The sequence below is a fragment of the Centropristis striata genome, chromosome 3 (genome assembly GCF_030273125.1).
Source record: "Centropristis striata isolate RG_2023a ecotype Rhode Island chromosome 3, C.striata_1.0, whole genome shotgun sequence".
NCBI lineage: Eukaryota > Metazoa > Chordata > Actinopteri > Perciformes > Serranidae > Centropristis > Centropristis striata.
Genome location: NC_081519.1, coordinates 32,535,247 through 32,561,621, shown reverse-complemented (window position 1 = coordinate 32,561,621; position 26,375 = coordinate 32,535,247). Strand labels below are relative to the sequence as shown.

Here is a 26,375-nt window from a genome sequence, read left to right as displayed (position 1 = left end):
CCTAATACTTTGCACAAGACTAGACTGTTCATACTTTTTGATAAAATAATACATGCATGCACATATGTCACTATATTGAGAATCCTCCATGACGACAATAGTGTTGACAGCATCTATACACCATATTGTGGCACTTGATGAGTTTTGTTGTTTAACAAGAGAGCAGCTTATCACAGAAAACACAGCAACACCCAGTTGCTGTGTGTTAATGACTCCACATCAAAATAAAACATTGCAATAAACAAAATGAACCATCATGTTTGAGTAAAGTGGAAACTAAATGTATAATCCATCAATGGACTTAACTAGTGTTAAAGATACATTTTGTTATAGTATCGAACAGCGAATATACAGTTCAATAAAAAAGATATACAGAGAAGACAATGATATGAAGTTTCGGAGTCTAAAAGAGCTTATCAGCCTGCAAGCTATTGGAATTCAGTGTACAGCCATGTCAGTCAAATAGAACAAAAAAAACCATTGCATACGAACATTTCATAGGTATTTAGTTACATGTTGACATGAATATAAAATAGATAGTAATAGTTTTGAGGAAAAATAGATGTCATCAGCCTAGCACAATTTTATGAATTCCAAAGGGTGAATTCTTGCTTGTGTCTGTGTTGAATGTGGTGTTAATGACATATATTCCATGTTAAAGTGTTTTCAAAGTGCAGATATTGTATGTGTCTGTCGATGGAACATGTTCTCTGCAGCAAAGAACCACAGCAGACATGAATAAGCTGAGCTGCAGAACAACGCCTTCATATCAAGAGGGCCCTCAACTCAGTGGAACACACTTTAAAAAAAGACAGATTATTGAAAATTAGTTATTAATTATAGAAAAGTTAGAGTCAGTAATTTGTCATTTGAATTCCAACTGTGAGTGATGATTCTATACCTGCAGATTCCTCTCAGGTTAACCAGCCAATCACATGACAGAACACACTCCAGACTGAAACGAGTGGTCCTTCGTCACAGCGTCCATGCTGCAACACATCAAACAAGCAGGGTTAGAGATTCACCCAGAGAACTGTGCAAAAAATTATGAATAGGCTTTAAAAGCACAATAATAAAATACTTTGTCAATACAGTTCTCACAAATATGATTCAACCTCTCTAAAACATACGTATGATGTGAAAATAATAAATTATCCTTGAATAATGCTTGAAAACTTTCAGAACCAATGGCCCTTAAATATAGCTTGATGAATTATCAATTATAAAAAAATAATGTTTGGAAATAGTTTGCAGATTATCATAAACTGTATGTCTATTGTTTGTTGTTCATTGTTTATTTGGATCCCCGTTAGTTGTTACCATGGCAATAGCTACTCTTCCTGGGGTTCATATTAACAAAATAAATACATAAATAATGTCCCAAATGCAACAGAGAAAAAGTGGCAATACTTCATGAAGATTTAAATCTCAAAATTTCACCCTAATATAGGCCCACTTACAGCATGTCCAAACCAAGGTTATAATAATTTTGGATTTTTCATTAGTTTTAGTTTTAATTTCTTTGTGATTTTTTGTTTTCAAATCCAGTTAGTTTTAATGAGTTTTTAGAGTGACTTTGCTACTTTTAATTAGTTTTTATTTTTTTGAAAATGCTTAGTTTTAGTCTATTTTTTATTACTTTTAGTTTTTTTGTAATGAGGTATTTGTTGGGTGCCAGATTCAATAAGGTCACAATAAATGTTGCTTTTATTTCCATTGTCTGATCCATCTCAGCCCCAATAAGTTTATTAACTCATATAAAACCAGATAGATGAAATAGATTTCATATCAACCAAAAAGGTTTACGTATGAAAAAAGTTGACAAAGACGAAAACGAAGGACATTTTCACTATAATTTTAGTTAGTTTTGTAACCAAAAAGTTTCCACAGTTCCACAGTTTCAGTTAGTTATCGTTTTTATTTTTATTTCAGTTAACGAAAATGTTTTTTCAATTCTAGTTTTCGTTATTTCGTTAGTTTTTCGTTAACTATAATAACCTGTCCAAAGCAGGCAAAGATCCAGGAAAATATGTCAGAATGGTTTTACAGAAGTTATACTTATGCCAATACTTATACTAATACTAAAAATTCAATTCAATTTTTTTCTTTATTTTCTTAGAGTTAAGAACATTAATTCTCCTCAGTTTTTAGGTGTGCCACTGGATGATGAAACGTTGACTTTATTTTAAAAAAAAGCTAAAATATATCCAATCTACTCCTAACAATTTTTTTCTTTATCCGTCCATATCTAAATTACTGACCTCTTGGACTGCCTGAAAGGAGCGTCGACCTCTGGATGCAAGTTGTTGACCTCACTGTGACAGGCTCTCAGTGGGGGACAGAGACCTCTGCTCAGCTCAGGATCAGTACAGGACAGATGATTGGTCTCATGAACAGGATTCCCATTTGGGTCGAGGGCATCGGCCTCATCGTGGCAGAGTTCCTGCATCTCCGTGTCATTGTGGGAGGAGGCCTGTACCACGATATTGGGCGTGCAGAGGTGTGAGGGGGCCGGCTCATTGTGGGACAAGTGCAGTTTCGTCATGTGGTTGACAACTGAGGCTGCGTTGAAGGCTTGCTGTTGGAAATATCCACACAAAGAGAGAGGGTTATAATGCTGCTGCCCAAGGTTATTAAAGTTAACGAAAACTAATGAAATAACCACAACTAGAATTGAAAAAACATTTTCGTTACCTGAAATAAAAATAAAAACAAGAGGTTTTTTTAAAAATGATAACTAACTGAAAATGTATTGTGTGGTTACAAAACTAACTAAAACTAACTAAAATTATAGTGAAAATAAACTTATTGGGGCTGAGATGGATCAGACAAAGGAAATAAAGGCAACATTTATTGTGACTTTTTTTTTTTTAATCTGGCACCCAACAAATACCCCATTACAAAAAAACTAAAACTAATAATAACTAAACTAAAACTAAGCATTTTCCAAAAAATAAAAAATAATTAAAACTAGCAAACTCACTCTAAAAACAATTTAAAACTAACTGAATTTGAAAACAAAAAATCACAACGAAATTAAAACTAAACCTAAGAGAATTCCAAAACTATTATAACCTTGGTGCTGCCTACGTATGCCATGACACATATGTGTGTCTTGTATTACTAAGAGCAGCTTGACATTAACATGTGACTGACATTATTTACTTGGCCTCAATACAACTGGTAGAGTTTGAAAACATTGTAACTATGTGTAAAATTAAATGTAAATGTGTCAAATGCAACATGCTGAAATAAATGTACAGTTTTACAGTGTCAATACAGTTTATTTGATAACATTTGACAACACTAAAGTACATCACATGCTCCCAAATCACTTTGGCTTAGATCACTGTAACTTTAACTGACTTTTTTTAGTATGAAAAATTCCCCATAGGCTTTAAAAAAATTGAAAAACTGTTTTTTTGCTCATAGAGAGGAGTAGCTGTGGTCATCTTGAATTAATGTAAGTTACAATGCTAAATGAATGATGACAAATTGCCATAGTGCAAGAAAATACTGGAATGTACATAAAAACTACTCAAACCACTCATGCAGCATAATCAAGTTAGCCACTGTTTGTCAGTCTGCTGAGTATGTTCCAGATGCTGTTCCAAATTTAACTAAAATATGGCCACATACATTGTATCTGCTTGTATTTTGCGTGGTAAGCTCAGCTTATATTGGTTCCATAAGTAACAAAAGCAAATGTAACTGTAATATGAAGCAGTCTATGAGCAAGCAGCAGTGTCACTTACCTTCCATTTGGATTTGGCAAAGTTTCTCTCCATCTGTTCACAGACAGACTGATAAATGTCCACATCTTTGGCTGTGTTTTCCGCAATCCTGCAATCAAGAAGTCACTGGCTTTTAGTTCATTTGGATGACAAGAAAAAACTCTGTGTGTGTGTGTGTGTGTGTGTGTGTGTGTGTGTGTGTGTGTGTGTTTGTCTGTGTGTGTGTGTCTGTGTGTGTGTGTGTGTGTGTGTGTGTGTGTGTGTGTGTGTGTGTGTGTGCATGTGTGTGCATGTGTCTGTGTGTGTGTGTGTGAGTGTGTGTGTCTGTGTGTGTGCATGTGTGTGTGTGTGTGTGTGTGTGTGTGTGTCTGTGTGTGTGTGTCTGTGTGTGTGTGTGTGTGTGTGTGTGTGTGTGTGTGTGTGTGTGTGTGTCTGTGTGTGTGTGTGAGTGTGTGTGTGTCTGTGTGTGTGCATGTGTGTGTGTGTGTGTGTGTGTGTGTGTGTGTGTCTGTGTGTCTGTGTGTGTGTGTGTGTGTGTGTGTGTGTGTGTGTGTGTGTGTGTGTGTGTGTGTGTGCGTGTGTGTGTGTGTGTGTGTGAATGCTCTGGAACTAACCATGGGTGTCTGAGTGCCTGCTCAGTGAGGAAGCGTTTTGTGGGGTTTTTCTCCATCATATTCCTGATGAAGTCTTTAGCTGTTGAGAAATGGCATAATCATCGTTAGTTTCTGATGAGAATTCAGTACTCTTGCCAGTACTCATCACCTAAGGTGATACAAATTGTATGCTAGTGGAATAATTGGACCATTAATGAAATTTTGAGATAATCAGCAGCAGCTACTGCCTGCACTCCCAAGGCCAATTATTATAAAATAAAAAAATGAATAGTAGTTCACTGAGCCAGTACAAGGAAAGGCCAGTTCAATAACATTGTTTAGTTATCTTTTATTTATGCAAGTTTACAATTTAGTGTTGAACCTCAGACACAATGTTCACACTGTACACAGCGATCTCCAAATACAACTCTGAGTCCTGAAGTACTCCAACGACACTGTTATTGTGGCGTGTATCAGGAATGGACAGGAATCTGAATATAGGGATCTGATAAAAGCCTTCAGTGACTGGAGTCACAAGAACTATCTCCTACTGAACACCTCAAAGACTAAGGGAATGATCAGAGATTTCAACGGGTTCAAGCCCCCTCTTCAGCCAGTGAATACCTGTGGGGTGGACATGGAGGTGGAGCCAAGTTCTAAGTATCTAGGTGTATACTTGGATAATAAGTTGGACTGGTCCCTAAACACAGACGCTCTCTACAAAAAGGGGCAAATAGCCAAGTATTTTTTCTTTTCATTCAGGTTTTGAGAACTACTTTTTTGTTCAGTCTGTCCTCCATAGAAAGAATTAAGTCCTATGTCTTTAGGTTAGGATGACATGTCTCTTAATGCTAGCTAATTCATTAATCTCTCAGGTGAGCAAGACCTGTCCTTGCACATTTAGATTCTACAGTTGTATGTATATATATATACATATATATATATATATACCCACAATCCAAATGGGTCAACCTAATATAGCTTTGCATGATGTAAGGAGGTATCTTGATCTATACTAAGCTAACACTGAGGTTATAAATAGAAAGTGTTTTGAGCCAAGCCTTTAAACTCTGCATGAATATTCCAGCAGTCCAGAAGCCTGCTGAACCTACTCAGTACAAGAACAAAACATGTATTGCTTTCAGCATTGCATTTTTAATGTTGATGACTTGAGCCTGGATTTATATGTTCTTAAAAACTAGTTTAAAATTCATCCTGGCTCTGTCCCAAAAAGAAGTTCTGAGCCTAATTCTGACTTGAGTATAAAAAACTTGCTTTTAACATTATTTTCATATTTTAGAACTGGAACAAATTGACACAATGCAAGGACACACATAAAATCAGACCTATATATGTCAGTAAATCTATTGCAGCTACAAACCCATGATCAGCATTCAGCCAATCATATGTAATTAGAGCACAATGTTTTTCAAGAATTAACAAATAATTCTCAAACTGCTTTCAGAGAACTGTATTAGCTGGGTTAAAATAAACAGGATTATTATAGCCTGATTAAGGAGCAGAGCTGTCAACTGATCTCTATCTGGTGGTGAATTAGATCAGATGGCGTCCCAATATTAAACTATGCAGGTGAACCACAGCAGTAAATGTTATTGCCAGACAGCTGAACAACGAGCTGAAACGAACTATAAAGCTCTATATAGCTCTATAAACAAAACATACCGTGTTTTGCAAATGTGAACCCAAATGTGTTCAATTAACTTAAAATAGGCCGACTTAAATATATGCTCAGTAGGGTACTTTGTTTATTAACGATAAGCATGATATTAAAAAAAACAACGCAAAATGGTAAATGGACCTGCACTTATATAGCGCTTTTCTAGTCGCTTTGCGACCACTCAAATCGCTTTACACTACAGACTGCGCTCATTCACCCGTTCACACACACATTCATACTGGTGGCAGAGGCTACCCAAACGGTGCCACCTGCCACCATTGGGAATTCATTCACACACCGATGAACGCAGCATCAGGAGCAATTTGGGGTTCAGTATCTTGCTCAAGGACACTTCGACATGTAGGCTGCCATGGTCAGGGATCAAACCACAACTGAGCCACAGCCGCCCCCAATATATAAAACAGTGGTATGTATATGTTATTAATTGACAAGGAAGTGCCATAATTTCTACCAAGAGTTCTGGCAATGGAGATGGATGCGAGTGGGCCCAAGCCTGGAGCTATATGGACACTAGATTTAGCTGGATTAAGCACTGCAAGCAACCCCCTTCACATTGTCACATTGTTTTCACTTTGTTATTTGATTTTGTTTTTATGAAAATATTCATTATAGCCACTTCAATTCTTGCTCAGTTCCGAGACTAGCTCACATTCATTTGCATAAAAAGGAAAAAAAATCCTAGAGAGAAAGTGCAGCAGTATAAGATGTTTAAAACATTTTTTAATTTTCTGCAGTTTTCCTACCTGACTCAGAGATGTTGTCCCAGAAAGGTGAATGAAAGGCGTACTCAGCTCTCATGATCTTTGAATACAGACGAGTCTCGTTATCTTCAAAGAATGGAGGGTAACCGCAGAGCCTGCAACACAGAAACAACATCCACCTTTTTAGTTTACTTACATCTACATGTTTAATCTGTTTTCTATACCGTATAACTCTACTTGCATCAAACTAATGGAAAATTATGACTTCACAACAAAAGTATTTTTGCATAACCTCTGGATTCTGACATTCAAGTTATTATTGAAAGTAATCTTTTAAATGTAAGCTTATGGTGGAGAATAGCTCCAGCACTAATAGATCATCTCAGTTCTCTTGTCTGTAATGCAAACTTATTAACAGTCAGGTAAGGTGCTATGTAACTGTTAAAGAACCAAAGATTTACTCACAGGATGTAGGTAATAACACCAATAGACCAGCAGTCCACTGCTTTGCTGTAGGGTTTCTGGGCCAAAACTTCAGGGGCTGTAGAATGACACACACAATAGATGCAGCTAACACAGCATAATTCATTTAAAAAATTTTACTATATATTACTTTTACCATTGATGTTCTCTAATATGTATGTCACTTATACTGCCCTGCAAAGTCTAACTGCAGTAACTACATTTTTGGTCAAAATTGAGTTATAAGCAAAAATGAACTCCTTGACGTCTGTTTTATCTTGTGACAAAGTTTTAGATTTCAATTTTGCTTTATTTCAGAGAAATAATGATATAAAAAACACAAAATCAAAATCAAAACCAAAGCAGAGATTGTACTTACCACGGTCTACTTTGGATATATATACTAATTGAAACATAAAAATAATAGAAATTATAAGTTTAATTGAAAGGGAAATTATTATCTAGATAGTGATGAAGTAAAAAAGTGAGATGAAATTATATTAAGACTAAAACATATATATATATATATATATATATATATATATATATATATATATATATATATATATACATATATACATACTATAACGATTCTTTATAATATTAAGTCTAAAATACGCTAATCTTTGAATAGAGTTGTTAAACACTTAAATACACTTCTAACAAAATCAATTTGAAAATGTTTATTCACTGAAAACAAAATATAAAAGCTGAAAGAAGACAACAACATTGTAGCTACTGCACTATCATTACTATTAGATCCTTTAACAGCAAAACCAGAGTGCAGTAACTACATTTTTGGGGTCAAAGTTCAAATAAATCATCATGATTTTTGAGCATAAAAATGACATCATCAATGCATATAGAAATAAGTGTCATATCACTTCCCTACATATAACACATTTGGCTGGCCAGTTAAAAAACGTTTAAAAAAAACTTTGAAGCAGTTTTTCTCAGTTTTATGTTTTGCGTAGTTACTGCAGTTAGACTTTGTAGGGCAGTATAGATGTTATGTTATAGATAGCAGGGGAGCATTGTGTGTATGTGTATGCCTCTCCCCAGTAACTCACCAGCATATCCTGGTGTACCACAGGCTGTAGACATCACACCATGCTCCAGCGTCTTAGACAGACCAAAGTCACTGACCATGATCTTGGCATTCTCATCTGTATTATCATACAGTAGATTCTCAGGCTGCACAGAGACAGAGAGAGACAGAGACAGGGTATGGTGAAAAAAAGAGAGAATATATCTATATGTATTTTAAAATAGGATTGTTTAGTGTGTATGTTAATGTAAAGTGTACTGTAATTAAAGCATACAGTTGGAATTATTTTGCATGTGTTTTGGTAATTTGGTAATCATAGCTTTTAATTGTATTTCTTCTGGATGAAATTATATTGTGTGTGTTTGCAAGTGTATGTGTGTGTGTGCATGCATGTGGGCACACGTGTGTGTCTTACCTTGAGGTCCCTGTGTACAATGCTGTTTTCATGCAGGTAGCTGACAGCGTGCAGAACCTGTCTGATCACTGTGCTGGCATCCCTCTCGGTAAAAACCCCCTTTTCTAAAATGCGATCAAACAGCTCCCCACCTGACACCCTGCACACACAAAATATTGTCAGTGTTTCTATTTCTTCGAGGGACCTTGTTGTCTTCTTTAAGCCCTCTGACTGGCCACCTGGACAAATACTTCTGTATGACCAAAAACTTCTGTTGATAGCTTGAAAAACCTCAGAACTATGTTTTAAATTTTAGAAATCCCACAATTCCCAAATATACATACTGTTTTTAGTAATTGGTCAGGATGAATCGTGTGTAAAATGATGCACAAACGCTTAGAATAACTCTTACGATTAAAATTGTACAGCCACAAAAATATTTACTCACTGTGAACTTCATATAAAAAACAATCTGATAAGGAATGTGTATTACTGTGGGGAATAATATGTTTAAATGCTGCGGGGAAAATGAAAGTGGGAAACTGTTTTTGAAACTTTCAAACTGAGGCACAATATGTAATACTGCATGTGATTGTTTCAGTGTATTTTTTTGTCATTATTTTTTTTAACATGACTTAACTTAATGTCAGACATGACTTGAATAAACTTGCTGATTAATTCAAGAGGAAAACAACTTCTAAAAAGCATTCCAATATGAAAGACGCCAACTTCCAGTATATTGTTCTTGTTGTCAGATTTCATTACACTCAATATGAGAGCCATTGTCAGTATTTTATTCTGCCAGAGTAATAACTTGAGAAAAATGCAATTCAAGAGTTCACTTACAGTTGCATGACCAGGTAATAGTGCGTTCGACTCTCATAGAAATCCTCCAGTCCCACCACATTCTCATGCTGTATCCTGAAACAGTCAAGTCAAGTCAAATTTATTTATACAGCACATTTCATACGGCATGGTTAAACTCAATGTGCTTAAAGTAAAAATCACACATTACAGAAATATACAATATACATAAAACCATAAAATAATGTGACATACATAAAAACATCTAAAAACATATAAGACAGCATAAAAAATGAGGGTAGAGTAGGGTAAGAGGTAGTGGTATTATCATTGTTAAAAGAAACAACAATAATACTGCTTTTAAAATAGCCTTTTACCCTTTACCTAACTAAAAGCTTGAGAAAAAAGTGTGTTTTTAGTCTGCTTTTAAAGGAAGACACTGTTGTAACAGACCTGAGTTCATGTGGTAAAGAATTCCAGAGAGTAGGACCAGAATGACTGAAGGCACCATGAGCTGCTTTACTGTTTATCAGTCAGAAACAGGTTTAGGCTTCACTTCTGTCCTCAGTGGACAAAGTTACATGTTTACAGTGTTGTAGATGCCGGCTGTTACCCTATGATGAGGGCCCCATTCTTCGTATGTGGATATCAGTAATATCCACTTATGAAGAACAGCTCCCTGTTAACATCTTACTCAGATCAGGTTGTTTATAGGCAAGGTAAGATGGTGCTACACACAATGTTGACTTCATATGGAGCAGAAAACTGCTGATGCTGATCATAAGGCACCTGTGTGTTCACATGTGTGAAATCACCTGTGTGTGTGTGTGTGTGTGTGTGTGTGTGTGTGTGTGTGTGTGTGTGTGTGTGTGTGTGTGTGTTCTTGTACTTCCTACATAGTGAGGACATTTTCGTGAAGTGAGGACATTCTTTAAAGGCTCTAAATATGACAAACCCTTGTAAGGGCAGCATTTATATATAAAAATACTTTTTTGTAGCTATATCTATAAATGTGATATGGTCAAATCACATATATCAATATATTTTTTTATACTGATATATCGCCCAGCCCTATGGTGAAGGTTAGGGTAAGGGGCTAGGGAATTCACTATTCCAATGAGGGCCTTCACAAAGATAGAAAGATGTGTGTGGTGTGTGTGTGTGTGTGTGTGTGTGTGTGTGTGTTTGTGTGTGTGTGTGTGTGTGTGTCTTCTTACCTTCTCAGTACATTGATTTCATTTTCAAGATTGCTGTGAGTGAGGTATTTTTTCTTCAAACATTTCAGGGCATACAGTTTTCCTGTTTGCTTCTCTCTCACCATGAAAACCTCTGAAAAAGACCCCCTGCAGAAACACAGTAAGGACAAAGATACATACATTAAAGCAAGTTCAAAGCACTAGTTGGTGTCTGGTGTAATATTGCTTTTCTTAAAGACAGAAACATTTATGTTTTCAGTCATACGCCCAAACTATAACTGTGAAAGCTTTACCAGAGGATTGTGAGTGAGAAGACAAATTTTCCTACGTTTCTATGTATAAATTATTTCTGTAGAGTGGAATTTGCGGCCTGGAGCGCAGTTTTCAAATTTATTTTTTGACAATTTTTTCTCTCCCTCTACACTCTAGCGATGATGTCACACGCTGTGACACGAACATTCCGTGCAATACACACCCATTATAATCTCAGGGATTGATAAAAAACTAAATTACCTACCTGAAATGTGGATTAATACACCGACACACAAGACTCGTGTCTACTGTTTTAAGTTTAAATGGAGTCTCTAGGTGAAATTATGCCGGAGAAGTAGACGTTTAAAAATCTCCAATTATTGTTCTTTTTCACTCATTCTTTTTCGGGTGTACCATTCATTTCAATGCAAAATTTTGGGCATTTTTTCACGACTTATGTCGCGTATTCTGTAGAGAAAAGGAATAGCACACTGATCCCGATCAAAGTGCACATTTTGATATTTTAAACGTAGGAAAATGTGTCTTCTCACTCACAATCCTCTGGAAAAGCTGTCAGAGTTATAGTTTGGGCGTAGGACGCACAGATGCGCCACCAACACACACCAATAGCCTCATTGGCTCCCATATTAAAAACGCAGGAAGATTTCTGAAAAAGGGAGATGAAACAGTTTTTTTAGATCGCTCTAACAAAGCTCTTTTTCTTCATTTTTCTTTAAAAAAACCCCACATGTAGACGGTCAGGAAGAACTCAGGACGCTCAAAGTGAAGTCGGATCAATGATAGGTATTATGGTTTTGCCAAAAATGCTTAAATGCTTAGGTTAAAGGGCATAGTTTGAAATCTTTGAAGAATCTCATCATAGTGTGCACACACCGGCAGTAGCCCCCGTGGCCCTTTCAGAATTTCCACAGAGGAAATTTTCTAGTTGGCTACGTGCAATGTTCCAGCCTGCGTTTGTGACTCATTTCGATACTGCCCTACAAAGTCTGCAGTAAAAACTGCAGTAACTACGCAAAAGGTAAAACTGAGTTTTTTAACATGTTTTAACTGGCCAGCCAAATGGGTTATATGTAGATAAGTGATATGACACTTATTTCTACATGTATTGATGATGTAATTTTAATGCTCAAAAAGCATAATGATTTATTTGACCTTTGACCCCAAAAACGTAGTGAGTGCACTCTGGTTTTGCTGTAAAAGGTTCTAATATTAATGCACAAACAGAGTGCAGTAACTACAATGTTGTTGTCTTCTTTCAGCTTTTATATTTTGTTTTCAGTAAATAAACATTTTCAAATTGATTTTGTTATCAGTGTATTTAAAAGTGTTTACCAACTCTATTCAAAGATTTGTGTATTTTAGACTTAATATTATATAATAATGTTATATTTTAGTCCTCATATAATTTTATCTCACTATTTTACTTCATCACTATCTAGATTATAATTTCCCTTTCAAATAAACTTATAATTTCTGTTATTTTTATGTTTAAATTAGTATATATATCCAAAGCAGAATGTGGTGAGTGCAATTACTGCTTTGGTTTTTAGATGGTTTTTTTTGTTTTTTATACAATTATTTCTCTGAATTAAAGCAAAATTGAAATATAAAACTTTGTCACAAGATAAAACAGACATCAAGGGGTTCATTTTTAGTTATAACTCAATTATAACCAAAAATGGCAGTACAGTACATGTAAATGGCCTGAATGAGCAGGTGCGTTAACTGGCTGCTTTGAGTGTGTTTTTAAACAGGTAGAACAGCATAGGTCTGATACAAACTTTCAATTAAAGAACCACATTACTTGAACCATGTGAAGCTCCTCTCTGTTAAAAACTGCAGTAAAAAATCTGTCTAAACCATCTAACCCAGAGAGCCCAAGACACTGTTGGCTTGGTATCAGCATGGCAGCTTCTCACAGTCACATGGCAGCCACTGAGTCAAGCATCTGTTCTGGACAGACTGCAGCTCTTACCTAAAATGCTTTAAACCCTAAAAGGGAGACACATGGTATATATGGCCTGTTGGTATTATATTTTTTATCTGCACTGTTTTCTGAATTAGGGTTAGAATATTATGAGTATTGACTGTCCTGTGATTATTTCTACTTGCAACAGAAACACAACAAACCCTAGCCCTTACTTGACTTGAAAACAATGGAGGTGATAAAAATGGCACAAAAATCTGCTTATTTACTACACTGTCAATTGTCAATAAGTCAATAATTAACTTGCAGGGTAAACAGTTGTTGACTCAGACACGTTTTTGTCTCGTGTTTGCACAAACAGCCACCTGCACCTGCTTACACCACCTCCCGCCATATACCTTCAGTACACTCATCCACCAATATAGTCAGTCAGACTCTTAATCCTATAATGAAGTGGTGCTAGGATGTTCCCGCACTGCTGTTCTGACGTCAGTGCCCATGAACTTTAAACACACGCACACACGCACGCACACACACACACACACACACACACACACACACAGACACACACACACACACACACACACAAAGAAAAGCCTAACTCATTCACAGCCAGACGAGGACAGCAGAAGGCTTTAAGCAGCTTTGAGACTGCTGGACAGCTCTGAGCAAGCCCTACAGTTAACAGTTAACAACCACTTGTTACAGGTGATTGCACTAATCAGTGGTATAAAGCCAACCTAGAGTATATATATATATGAGTATACTGTATATAATCCAATGAGAAATAATAGTTAATATTAATAAATAAATAAATTATGAATATTTACTTTTTGAATAGGGTGGTTGAAATGGCCTCTCCCACCCCTGAGTGTTAAAGGCTCCATTGATAAAAGAAGGTGATGGAAGGGATTATCCTCACCCCATAGGCCAATCTAAGCCTGGTAACTAGGAGACTGACAAGTCTCCCCTACCACCCACTTGGTCCAGTGACAGCCCTATGAATTTGTGCAAATGATTTAATGTTACTGTAAAACATTAGCTGAAATAAGGCTGGTGGCTGCACCAAAGACTTGGGTCCCATCATTGATTATAGTATTTAAGTATAGTATTTAATCAACTATACAGAAGCACTGAGACAAAATCTGCAGCTAGCTATTCATTCCCACAAACTGCTGTACCAAGCATACCTCCTGTCTGAAGTCTGTGTTATTACTATCATCAAATGGTACTTGAGTCCTGATTGACTCTGAAGGCTAATGCACACCTTCAGATGACTGAAGAAAGGTGTGCAGGAGGGAATATGTCCACAGGCAATAGAAGAGAGAATTTCCACACACTATCCCATTACTTGACACAAACTTTCATTACAATGACCTTCAAGATCTAAGGACCAAAACATTGTACGTAGTAAAACTTTGTTGCAAATAAAGGACAGTGTGCTGGAATTCTCTCTTCTCTTGCATTTGAGTCCTGATTCAAATAGGTTCCATTAAATAGCTTTCTATTACAAATAAAGCCATTATGATTTACAAACCGTTGTCAAATAGCAGTTTGGTGCAACATGTAGACAGTTGACCATCCCAACCACACCCTAGCATGACAGTCAACATGACAGACTTAGGAATACAATCTTATCTGTTGTAGGTCTCATTGGCCCACAAATGACCACAAATGATGTCACACCTGACTCAATTACAATCAAATTACAATTACAGCAAATCTGTTCAACATCCAAGTTGGGCTGCAACCAGCATTTTTTTTTATAATGGGTTAATTATCAAACCATTAATCTTTGGTCTTTAATGTCAGAAAATAGAGAAAAGTGTTTGTTTTGTCAGCCTAAAACCCAAACATATTAATTTAAAAAAAAAAAATTTAAATAAAGAAAAGTTGGACATCTCTTTTTTGCAGAAGCTGAACAGCATTGTCTGCCATTTTTTCATGAAAAGTTAAAGTTATCTAAATCATTGGTAATTATTCTTCTGTCAATCGACTAACCTCTAACTAACATTGTTGTTATTCACCAATAATGGGCATTCATTACAGATCTTTAAACTTCTTTTCCAAGTTGCAACTTTGTCTAAAATTGTCTTAACTAGTTACTAAAAAAAACGTACAAGCTGAAAATAACTAAAGTCAGTGAGCCTTGACATATGTATGCCAGACTCGTCCTCCTCTTCTTCCATACGGAGCAGTCACCCTTTCTTTCTCTTGTCTGTCTTTACTTCTAACAGCAATACTTACGATCCCATTTTCCCCTTGAAGTCAAACACATCTTTGATGTTGCTGGTGCTTTTCTTCCAGCTGCAGACGATCTCCTTCCGCCCCATCTTGGCTCTGACGTTGCCGTAGACTCCTGAAGTACAGATTACATTCACTATTAAATTATTTCTTGTGAATCAAAAATCAAAGAGATCCTCATGCATCATGTTAATGGAAAGCCTCCAGAGTTAATTTAAAGGTTTGGAATTATTTTGATTTGACCAAATGTTTGCCAGCACACACTTAGACATGTCTCTGTCACTCACATATGAAAGTGCTAAACTAACTAAACTAACTAACTAAAGTTTAGCCCTTAAAAGGCATCTTGTTCTGTGAACTGTAGCATCTTGGTGTATGGTTTCACTGTTGTGTTGTCTTATCAAAAAATTACCTCACTGCGTCTTAACGGCAGACGAAGCCCCTAAATGATCATTTATCAATTTTACATCTCATGATTTTCCGAAACCAACCCTAACAAAAACAAGAAAAAGTGTATATTTCGACAGAGAAAGAGAGAGAGAGAGAGAGAGAGAGAGAGAGAGAGAGAGATTTATTTGAGATTTATTTTTATTTGTACAGAACCGATCAACTTAGTAAAATTACAACAGATAGAATGTGAGAAGGGAGGGGGATGCTTGAGTGGGGGAGAGAGAGACGAAGAGATAGAGATACACATTTACAATAATGTCTGTGACTAATGAACAGTAATATAGTAGTATATGGCTGCTGACTAGTCAGGTATGTGCAGACAACTGTCAGGTTCTTACATGTCTGCACTGTAAAAAAAAAAAACTGTTGTTTTTATGGTAAAAAAACGCCAGCTGTGGTTGCCAGAACTTTACCGTAATAAATACAGTGCAACTTTTTGTAATATTAGGGTAAAATGATATTAGCACTGTTGATTTCACGTTTAAGATTGCCATTTTATTCCATATTTTACCGTAAAAAATAAAAAGTTTTTCCATCAAAAGAAACGCTGTTCTGCCATATAAATGACAAGAAAATACTTGATAAATGCTGCATGAATTAAAGATTTTACCATTATATATTACAGTATATTTCTGTTAGAGATATGGTGTTTGCATTTAACAGTTAGAAAAAGTATTTTTACAAAAAATGAATGCAAAAATGATGGCTTGTGTATATATATTACAGTATATTTTTTCTACAAACACAGTGCCAGTGTATTTTACAGTGGAGTAATGTATTTTTTTTAAATGTAAAATAATACTGTTTTGGCTGATTTATACATTTACAGTGTTTCATTGTTACTAAAACTGAATTAACTCATTTATCATTTTACGGTCTTTTACTGTCACGGTTTAGCAGTTTTCACCGTAAAATCTACAGACATTGTTTACAGTGTGGTAGCTCGTTAACAATGAGCAGGCATCCATATAAGAAGCGTCATGATCAGACTGATTATGGCAACCAATAACCATGGCAGATAGTAGGTGGTTATATTAGGGTTAGATCCAAAATGAACAGCTTTTACTTCTAGCCCAACATGTGCATGTAAGGGACATTATTAAAGCAGGAGAACTTCTGTGACATCTGGTTGTTTCTGTTGCTTAGTGAAGTGATTGCATCCTACACTTGCATCTTACACTTTACTATGATCATAATACCCTCGTGATTAGGGCAAAACCATTTTAAAAGCTCAGTGTAATAAAAATTGTTTCTAAAATGTTTGCAATTACAAGGCAGGTTGCCATTTTAGGCTTGTTTGTGATTTGCTCTTTGTGACTTCAGAGTCCTCTTTAATTTTCACAGATTTAGTTTTCTGGTTTTAGCACTAAACACTTTCTGAATTACTCTTAGAGCAGATTTAAAATTAGGACTGACACTTCCATTTTTAAAAAAGTTAAAATTCTGTCCCCCAAAGAAGAACAATAACACAAATTTGAACTACACATATGAGAAATACATGTGTAAAGTCCATGCACACAGAATTTGTGTTAATTGCAGTTGATTGATTTATGTCCTTCATGTTTTTGTTTTGTCTTATTTCATTCCTATCTATTGTTGTTATTTGTACACCCTGTGTGGAGGCAGTGGTTAAACCATGGTACTTAAGAGTTCCTTATTGTACAGTCAGAATATGACTATGTTGTCAAAAATAGTGAAGAGGGAAACCGAGATACTGATAAAGTTTGTGATCAAGGACAGGTTGTTTTCTTTAGAGTTTAGCAAAGATGGGTCATTTTTATCGTTAGGAAAAGGGGAGTATACAGAAATGTAGGACCACACAATACATAAAGCTGAATGAGTTTAGTTACTTTTATTAACTCAACTTTGCAAAATAAAGCACTTTAAGATAATTACTTATCACAGAAGCAGCATTGGCTGTATTTTCAGCATTTTATATTGCAGGGTGTCTGTAGGAGCGGCATATCAGAAAACCTACATGAGTTATTTTAGGATACGGATTGATAGACACTAAGAAGACACTAAGATGAACTTGTTATTTATGTATGAGGACTTAACTAATGTAATATAATAATAATAATAATAATAATAATAACAATAAAATGTCTATAATGGTCAAACATACCTGCACAGTAAAGTATTTACTGTGATTTTTACAGTAACTTATTGGCAGCAATTAACAAGTAACTTACTGTAATTATTATTTACAGTAGAACTACTGTATTTTTATTTACAGTACTGGTTTCTTTACTGTACAATAAAAACAATTTAACACTGATTTTTTAGTTGTGTTTAGAGTACTGATTTGTTTACTGTAAGAATAAAAACAGTTAAACATTGTGATTTTTAATGGGACTGTATATGGCAATATGGCACAGTAAACAATGCTGTTGATTTGATAATAATTTCATCATTACTTTTTATAGAAATAACTAGTAATTACAAGTAATTACTCTATACACTAAATAAAATATCTTAATACATTTACTGTTTTACAATTGATGTCCATACTGTGTTTTGTATGAAAAACTTGACTTTAAGTTAATTATTTAAACTGCATTTGTATAGGACTGATTCTGATCAAAATTATGATAAAAATGGAAAAATACAGTAGTCTTCTTTACTATTCATACTGTCTGCTGTGTTTTGTTCTACAGTTATGTTTTAACTACTGTGATTTTCCACAGTAATGTTTTAACTACTGTAATTTTGTCACATGGACCGATTTTTATTGTAAATTATACAGCACTTTACGGTAAAAATCAAACACAGTGATGAACTGTGAATAATACAGTAAATAACTGATTTCACAGCGATTATTTACAGTGGGATAAACAAAGTCATATAGGGGATATAAACCCTTCCCAGACCCTTCCCTTAAGATGTCCCCCACCTATTCTGCTTACATAAACAGTTGCATGTCCATGACTAAGGTCAGTACATACTGGGTAAAGCCTATTTGTACCTATCAGTTACACAAGATTCAAAAAGGCAGTGGATTAGAGAGGTAAAAAACAGTGCTTAGTTAATCTTCCCAGCCCTCCCTCTCTCTCGTCACCTGTACTCATCCCTTGTGTCTGTTGTGGGAACAGATTAGTTGCTGATTCCCTGACAGGACAAAAACTGGGTCGGTTTATAATCCTGGCCCTGAAAGGCCAATGAACTCTGGCCTTCTAATAATGTATGCTGAATTGCACTAATATAAGAGTAGTACATCCAAAGGTTGATATACCAATTTGTGAAAATAATAAAAGTTACTATCTCAGAAAATGACTGTAACATTTTTAAGACTACATTCTGATCACATAAAAAAACTCTTATAATATGAACCACAGGATATTTCACAACCACTTTGTATTTTGAATTAATGCGTTATACTTGTTAGGAGCTAACTTTGAAAGAAAATAAATTGAAGTACAGGCTTATAATTAAACTTTAGTTCATGGGGAACAGACTCCCTTGAATCATTTGTTTGCTTGTTTCAAAAGATAGTTGTTACTTATGGCTCTGCAGGTTGCTGAGACCATTTTTTAATTAAAAAAAAAAACACACTAAGGCATAGAGTTAGGGAACCCAGAAGTCAGGGGGTATATATGAAAAGATGATAAAGATATACTTCAGATAGCATTAGCTGTATGTCCCTTGTTGATCCCAAAAAACAAACTCAAAAATACACTAGACTGCAGCAAACCTTGTAAAGAATGTCTAAAACAGACCAAAAACGAATTCTATATCCACAGGTTACCGCTAGATTCCTGAACAAAGACAACTTCATTGTTAAAACATTTCACCAAAGTTTTAGTCGTAAAAGTTTAATAAAGCAAGTTTTTACCTGAGGCGCGGTGACGAGCTGCTTGAGGTGAGGTATCCGCTGTGGACCTGACTGGTTCACACAGCAGGACGCTCTTCAGGAGCAGGGGGCGGGGCCTCGGCCATTCATACCCACTACACCTGACTGCGTGCACTTCAGGGCGGGGTGGGGGCGTTTGAGAGCTGCGGGAAAGTGAGCCGTAATCAGAGCCGGCCCAAGCCTCCATGGGGCCCAAAGCAAAATTCAATTTCGGGGCCCTTTATTTCTGCCAATAATATTGATTGTTGATCATTCACACACCTACTACAAACTGCGGCTCTGGCAGTGTTGTTTACATTATGCTATTGTCAGCCTGATATGTCTTCACACATTTAAGGGGGTGTCCCAGTTAATTACATAAATAATACCAATGCAATAATGATACAAATGATACCAATGAATGAATGATGTCCAGGGTGTCACATGTGTTTTTTAATCTAAAAATGTATCACATTCAATTATAGAGTGACTTGGGGTTGATTTACACAACAATCCAAATGGTAAAGCATTATTTTTACTGAAAAAGTGTCATCTGGTTTATTATTTTTGAAAAACGCGAAAACATTCCTTTATCTTGGCGTTGTTGACATAAAATTGTATTTTTGTTCAATAATATATCTTTGATCATATAGAAAGTGTCACTCATGCATGCAAAATATTAAACAAAATATGTACATATTTTTTGTTAATTGCTCTTGGGGTCCGCCTAGTGGCCACAGGGCCCTAAGCAGTCGCTTAGTTCCCTTATGCCTTGGGCCGGCTCTGGCCGTAATATTTTACTGTACATTAGATATTCAAGTGCATTTTAACCCTTGTGTACTCCTAAAAAAGTATAACACACATGTTAAAGTCAAAGTCAAATGTATTTATATAGCGCATTTACAGACTTTCCGATCTTATGTGAGGTCATATCAGGTCAGTCTAGTTTTATTAAGGAAAGGGAAAATAATTTCATAACGTGAAATGTACCTGACCAACACGTCACAGTCTATTTTTAGAAAGATACAAATATTTCTGCGGAAACAAAACAGAAAGAGAAGAAAAAGATAACTTTTTAAAAATGTTTATTGTCAAAAACAAACAAACAAACAGTGAAAACAGGATGCATTATGGTCACAATGTAAATCACAACACAAACAATTGCTCTAAATGTCCTCATCACACAGGTTGCCAACAGCCTGGTGGTGACTCACCATTTGGATGAAATGACACTGAAATTAAAATGAACGAAAAGATGTTCCATTAAAGAGCAGGTGGCAAGTGAAACTGAAAAATAACAAATCTAAATGCATGACCAGCACTTTTTACTGTCAACTTCTTGAAAGAAATGAAAGATTGGGAATAAATATGAAGAATAAATTCCTAAATATCATAACTCTGAGTGTTTGAGCATGGTGGCCCTCTCCTCCCTCTTTGGTAAAGGAATATTCCCTTTGGTGAGAAAATAAATATAATAAAACAGCATTATCTTTCATTTTAGATTCGATTCAAATAAGATAAGACTTTGTTTATTCCGCAGAGGGGAAATTTAGTCGTCACAGCAGCTCAAGATACAGACAGGGAAGTTTACAAAAATATAAAAACAGAATAATACATATAAATACATAATAAACATACACCTTATATACAAACAATACTTAGATGGCTGCTATTTGGCATTTCGATTTTCAGATATTTCACATTAGAACTTAATCCTGCAGTTAAATATGTTGTTGTATGTAGTAATATGAACTATGAATGAAAAAAAGAAATTAAAATGAGTCAGTTAAGAGAAATGTACAGAGTATAAATAGATATAGTGAATAAAGTGTTAAGATAATTGTAGTATGAATAGCCTATGTAACAGGTGAGTGTATCATGTGCAGTAGTGTGGTAGTGGTAGTCGGAAGCCATGTATTTCGCAATATTGTACAACTACTCATAAAACCAACACTAATATTGTAAAATAAATGTATTCAGGCTGCTTTTTTTACCTGGTGGTGCCACAAAATATTCTTCCACTGTGTTTCTGGAAAGTTGAAGCAATTCTTCTGCACAGTCCCCTTCCATTAATGCATCATCCCTCAGGTTTAACGTCCTGGGCCGGTCCCTGTTTGGTGCGGAAATTAACTAATGCCAAAATAAATAATAATGCAAGTTTTGTATCACTATTAGTTTCTTTTGTCATGCACATTTTGTTGATGTTTTGGATAAAATAAATCCCCCAAATTAAATAAATGCAGATTTTCCCAAACTATGTGTTGTAGTGTAACCAAGAGGAGCTCATGTTCTGTGTGAGGGAATTTAAGTGATACTACATGGTACAATTGAGTAGTTATTACATATTTTATGTCTATAAAATTCACATAAAAGCATGTTTTACCAAAACAATAGTTGTAAGATTACCAGCTGGGATGGATTATTGTGTGGATGCATTATTTTCACCCTACACCCTTCCATGGTAACATTATTGATTATTTTTTAAGCATCTCTCTTCAGAATTGCACTTCGTAGATGAGTCATTCTAGTTTTATTAGGGAAAGGGAAAATAATTTATTCAGATGAAATGTCCCTTAAAAAACCCTGTTCAGTCTATATTTAGGCACATAGAAAGAGAAAGAAAGAGAAGAGAAGACAGAGATAATGTTTAATTTATTGTAATGTTAAAAGAAAAACAATGAAAACAGGATGTATTAAATCACAACTTTAAACAATTGCACTTAAAATCTGCATAACACAGGTTGCCAACACCCTGGTGGTGACTCACAATTTTAATAAAAAGACACTGAAACTAAAACAAGATGTTACCATTAAAGAGCAGGTGACAAGTGAAACAGATTTTTTTTTTTTTTTACATAACTTCTTTTAAATGAAATATTGGGAATAAATATGAAGAACAAATTTAGAATTCAGAACCAAATTAAAATAACAAATCAACCCTTAATTGCTTTTTTTAAAAAGACACATTGTTTTTTTACACGTGAAGGAATGCATCAACATGTCCAAAGTAAATACAAATAAATGAAAGGCTATATATTGTTAATTTAGATGAAATAAAGGGAATGTGCAGAATATTCACTTTGTGGTAACCAGAAGTGTCCTCAGCCTCCTCTCAGACGGAGAGTCAGGTCGATGGTGCTCAACTCAGTGACGTTGTAGTCGGACAGTTTCCCCCCATCCATCACTCTGCCTTGGTGAGCCAGTACCTGCTGGCTCACAGCGGGCCCCTCTCTGCTCTGGACCTTGCTCTTAAAGCTGCTCACAGTCTCCTCCAGTCTGACGTTGTAGGTGCTGGTCTTCCCCTTCTCGTTTCTCAGGAACACCTGCACCGGTTTGTTTACCGGCTGGATCACCAGCAGGGACACGGTGACCCCGGAGTGCAGGCCGTACCAGCTGAGGGGCTTTGAGTCGTCGTTGAGATCTGTGTTCTGGCCGTTCACAAACATCAGCTTCTGAGTGTCACGGGAAACTCCCAGTTTCTCCTGGATGCGTATTTTAAGAGAGGCCACTGTGTCGTTTGGGTTCACCTGCAGTGTGTGGCAAGCCCCATCCAGCATTTTGATGTTTATTTCCATGATGGAAGTGTAGCTGGTCTGGTCTGTCTGCTACAATCTCTGCGTTGTGTTTATGTATGATGAGGAATGAGATGCTGACAGCTGCTGCTCTGCTTGGCTGGGGTGTATTTATTCTGTGTAAAACACATAAAAACCATTACAGCAACATCTCATGGCCAGTCTCCAAATGCACACCTTTAAAAAGAAAGGTACATAACAACAAACTGCATCAGAAATGGTCTCCACCCTCTGGTAGCAAATCTTAACAGCGACCTAACTAACTACTCTGAAGTGCTGTACATGACAAAAAAAATAGACATACACACTGGAGCAAACATTATGCTAATCAAATACAACATATGTGACCCATACAAAGAACAATTTGCATCTATATTTAGCGTTTTTTACATTTTAACACACTATTAACAAGAGCACTCGTACGGTCTTAGCTGTCCTCTGCAGGCTAACCAAGCCAAGTGAGGAAAAATACCGCGAAATCTCTATTTTATATTATTATAACCATTATATATATATTTATATAACCATTATAACCATCTCTATTTTTTCCCATTATAATAAAATTCCCATTAAGATTCCATTACAATAAAAAAAAATACCAAAATAAAAGCTACCCAAAAGAAATAAAGAAACAGGATTTTTACATGAAAACTAACAGCCAAAAAATTTTTAAAAAAATTGACTTTTGGTGAAATATAAACCATCTCTATTATACATCAGTTAACAAAAGTGTCCTGAAAGATCATTTAATATATTATTTAAACAAGTCAAATCTATAAACAAACTTTCTCTCAATTATGTTTCATATTGTATTTCATAACGACATTGATAAATAGAGCTTCTTACCTTGTGATCCCTTTAGCAAAGTCCTCCTGAAAGGTCTCTTCCCACACAGTGTTTATATACACAGCTCAACAGCGCCTCCCCCTTTACTTAAGATTCGTTTTCCTTCCCTGCTTTAACAGTGGTGGTATTTTTGGTTTCAATTCTCCAAACATGACTCAGCTGTTATTGGCGCTGCAATGTTTTGATCATTACTAACACCCCCTGAGGGCAAGTTTATGGACTTACCACGTAATAATCCAGTTTTATCAGAGTGGCCAATAGCTGCAGGTATGAATGCATTGCAGGTAACTGAAGATATAAAGTCCTGATGACCATAATCACGCCATCGGGACGATTTTATGTAAGGTCATATCAGGTAAAAAAAAAAAAAGAAAAAAGAAAAAGGTCATATCAGGTCAGTCTAGTTTTATTAGGGAAAGGTAAAATAATTTAATCACGTGAAATGTACATGATAAATACGTCACTGTCTATTTTTAGACAGATAAAAATATTTCTGCGGAAACAAAACAGAAAGAGAAGAAAAAGATAACTTTTTTTATTTTTTATTGTACAAAAAAACAAAACAGTGAAAACAGGATGCATTATGATCACGATGTAAATCACAACTTAACACAATTGCCCTTAATGTCCTCATGTTGCCAACACCCTGGTGGTGCTGATGTTACTATTAAAGAGCAGGTGGCAAGTGAAACTGAAAAATAACAAATCTAAATGCATGACCAGCACTTTTTACTTTCAACTTCTTTCAAATGAAAGATTGGGAATAAATATGAAGAATAAATTCATAAATATCATAACTCTGTGTGTTTGAGCATGGTGGCCCTCTCCTCCCTCTTTGGTAAAGGAATATTCCCTGTGGCGAGAAAATAAATATTATAATAAAACAGCATTATCTTTCATTTTAGATTCGATTCAAATAAGATAAGACTTTGTTTATCCCGCAGAGGGGAAATTTAGTCGTCACAGCAGCTCAAGATACAGACAGGGAAGTTTACAAAAATATAAAAACAGAATAAAGAATAAAAATAATACATATACATACATAATAAACATACACCTTATATACATAAAATACTTAGATGGTTGCTATTTGGTATTTAGTATTTTATATATTTCACATTAGAACATTATCCTGCAGTTAAATAGGTTGTTATAGTAGCATGAACAATGAATGGAAAAAAGTATATTAAAAAAATATTAGATAAATGCAAAAATAAATATTAAAATGTGTCATTAAAGAGAAATGTACTGAGTATAAATAGGTATGAAAGTGTTAAGATAAGTACAGTATGAATAGTCTATGTAACAGGTGAATGTATGAACAAGTATAAACAAGTAGCTTTAAATGGGAAAACAAGTAGTTGTGATGGGCACCAATCACTTCTTCAATCAATTCTGATCTGTTTCTCTGTAGACAACAACATATATGACATTTATACTGCATAACACACATGCTGAATACCAGTGAACAGCAGCAGCCACTGAAACATATAGTGTAGGTTATCTCATACACTCACAGTTAACATCTACAAAAGAAATACAGAGAAATACAGGCATCCAGGATATAAACAAGACATATTTAAAAAAATGTCAGTTACAGTATCTGTAGAATAAAAAAATATATATAAAAATAAAATAAATAAAGTATAGGGTACTTACTTTTGTACTATTCTGCGGTTTCTGAAAAGAAGCTTTTAAAGTGTAGCAGAGTGCGTTCACATGTCTTATTTGACATCAACTCTAAATTGTCGATATAAAATTTCAATTCTATCGTAAAAACACTAAAGTTAGGTACGGATTTGGAAAACTTCATCTTGTGGATGTAAAACTTACCCATCAGAAGCATAAGATTTGTTATAAAGCATACTGTTTTGTTATTAGATTCAAATTTTGAGATAATATCTTTAGGTTCAAAAATGATGGGCTGTCCAGTCTTATGAGTATGAATTTTTCCATATCCCTAAAAAATATAGATGACAATGGACAAACATAAAATAAATGTAAAGTTGTCTCTGGCTCATCTCCACAAAAAGTTCACATTTCGCTTTGTTGAGAAATGCATTGAGGAAACCTTTAAAATTAAATTATCTGACTCCGACAGTAAATCCTCACCTATTTCTCTGCGCTGATCATTTGATGGGAAATGATGAGCAGGAGATGTCCAAGTTCTAAGTTTAACATAATTTTATTACAATACGTCAAGAAATTTGCAGTAACAAAGTCTCTGGGTTCAAATCACTTATAATAATAATAATAATAATACATTTTATTTGTATTTGTACTTCCCTGATTTACATGATTAAGGTGGATCAGTTCATGAAGTCTGGACCCCCCTTCTGTCCATAGAGCCCTCTTTTATCTCCTAACAGAGGTTTTACTCAGAATGTAGGTCTCTCCAGAAGATGCGTCCCTCTCGAACCGTTGATTCGTCAGTTTTAATCAATATTGTGGACACGTCATGTCACCAAGCAGAGAAGACAGTTATCTCTCTGCTACAGCACACCCAGTCCGTGGCCTGACCTGGAACAACTTTTCAGACACAACCTCCTGTCTTGTTATGACTTGCAGAGATGATAGTGGGGACACAGATTTTGCAATGTTCA

General features: G+C 35.4%; 2 protein-coding genes and 1 long non-coding RNA gene across 4 annotated transcripts; all 3 read right to left on the bottom strand.

The window, feature by feature from the left end:
• Position 1: 1 nt before the first annotated feature.
• Positions 2-10,771, bottom strand: LOC131968304 (calcium/calmodulin-dependent protein kinase type 1D-like). The gene is made up of 11 exons (XM_059329124.1): positions 10,653-10,771; positions 9,478-9,552; positions 8,653-8,791; positions 8,260-8,383; positions 7,193-7,268; positions 6,770-6,882; positions 4,349-4,427; positions 3,756-3,843; positions 2,262-2,578; positions 902-989; positions 2-799 (listed from the first exon to the last, which is right to left on the bottom strand). The coding sequence occupies exons 1-10, from the start codon at positions 10,754-10,756 to the stop codon at positions 932-934; spliced, it is 1,173 nt and encodes a 390-aa protein (XP_059185107.1). The 5' UTR covers positions 10,757-10,771; the 3' UTR covers positions 2-799; positions 902-931.
• A 9,941-nt stretch (positions 10,772-20,712) lies between these two features.
• On the bottom strand, positions 20,713-24,078 carry LOC131968310 (uncharacterized). Its single transcript, XR_009394031.1, has 3 exons — positions 23,998-24,078; positions 21,349-21,484; positions 20,713-20,806 (listed from the first exon to the last, which is right to left on the bottom strand). It is a non-coding gene; the product is annotated as an uncharacterized LOC131968310 (long non-coding RNA).
• On the bottom strand, positions 21,990-23,858 carry LOC131968307 (polyubiquitin-B-like). 2 transcript variants are annotated; one of them, XM_059329127.1, is made up of 3 exons: positions 23,773-23,858; positions 22,678-23,042; positions 21,990-22,623 (listed from the first exon to the last, which is right to left on the bottom strand). In XM_059329127.1, exons 2-3 carry the CDS (start codon positions 22,927-22,929, stop codon positions 22,456-22,458), a joined length of 420 nt encoding a protein of 139 aa, XP_059185110.1. In that variant the 5' UTR covers positions 22,930-23,042; positions 23,773-23,858; the 3' UTR covers positions 21,990-22,455. The 2 variants fall into 2 exon arrangements, with proteins under 2 accessions (XP_059185110.1, XP_059185109.1); XM_059329126.1 differs by having other exon boundaries at positions 21,990-23,042; positions 23,773-23,856.
• Positions 24,079-26,375: the final 2,297 nt, after the last annotated feature.

What these genes read in the sequence shown, in the direction of transcription:
- LOC131968304 (XM_059329124.1), bottom strand. Translation starts at nt 10,756, where the DNA reads ATGGTGAGAGAGAAGCAAACAGGAAAACTGTATGCCCTGAAATGTTTG. An exon ending in GAAATCAATGTACTGAGAAG is followed by an intron (nt 9,553 to 10,652) that starts GTAAGAAGACAC and finishes TGACTGTTTCAG; the next exon opens with GATACAGCATGAGAATGTGG. An exon ending in CAGGCACTCAGACACCCATG is followed by an intron (nt 3,844 to 4,348) that starts GTTAGTTCCAGA and finishes TCTTGATTGCAG; the next exon opens with GATTGCGGAAAACACAGCCA.
- LOC131968307 (XM_059329126.1), bottom strand. Translation starts at nt 22,929, where the DNA reads ATGGAAATAAACATCAAAATGCTGGATGGGGCTTGCCACACACTGCAG.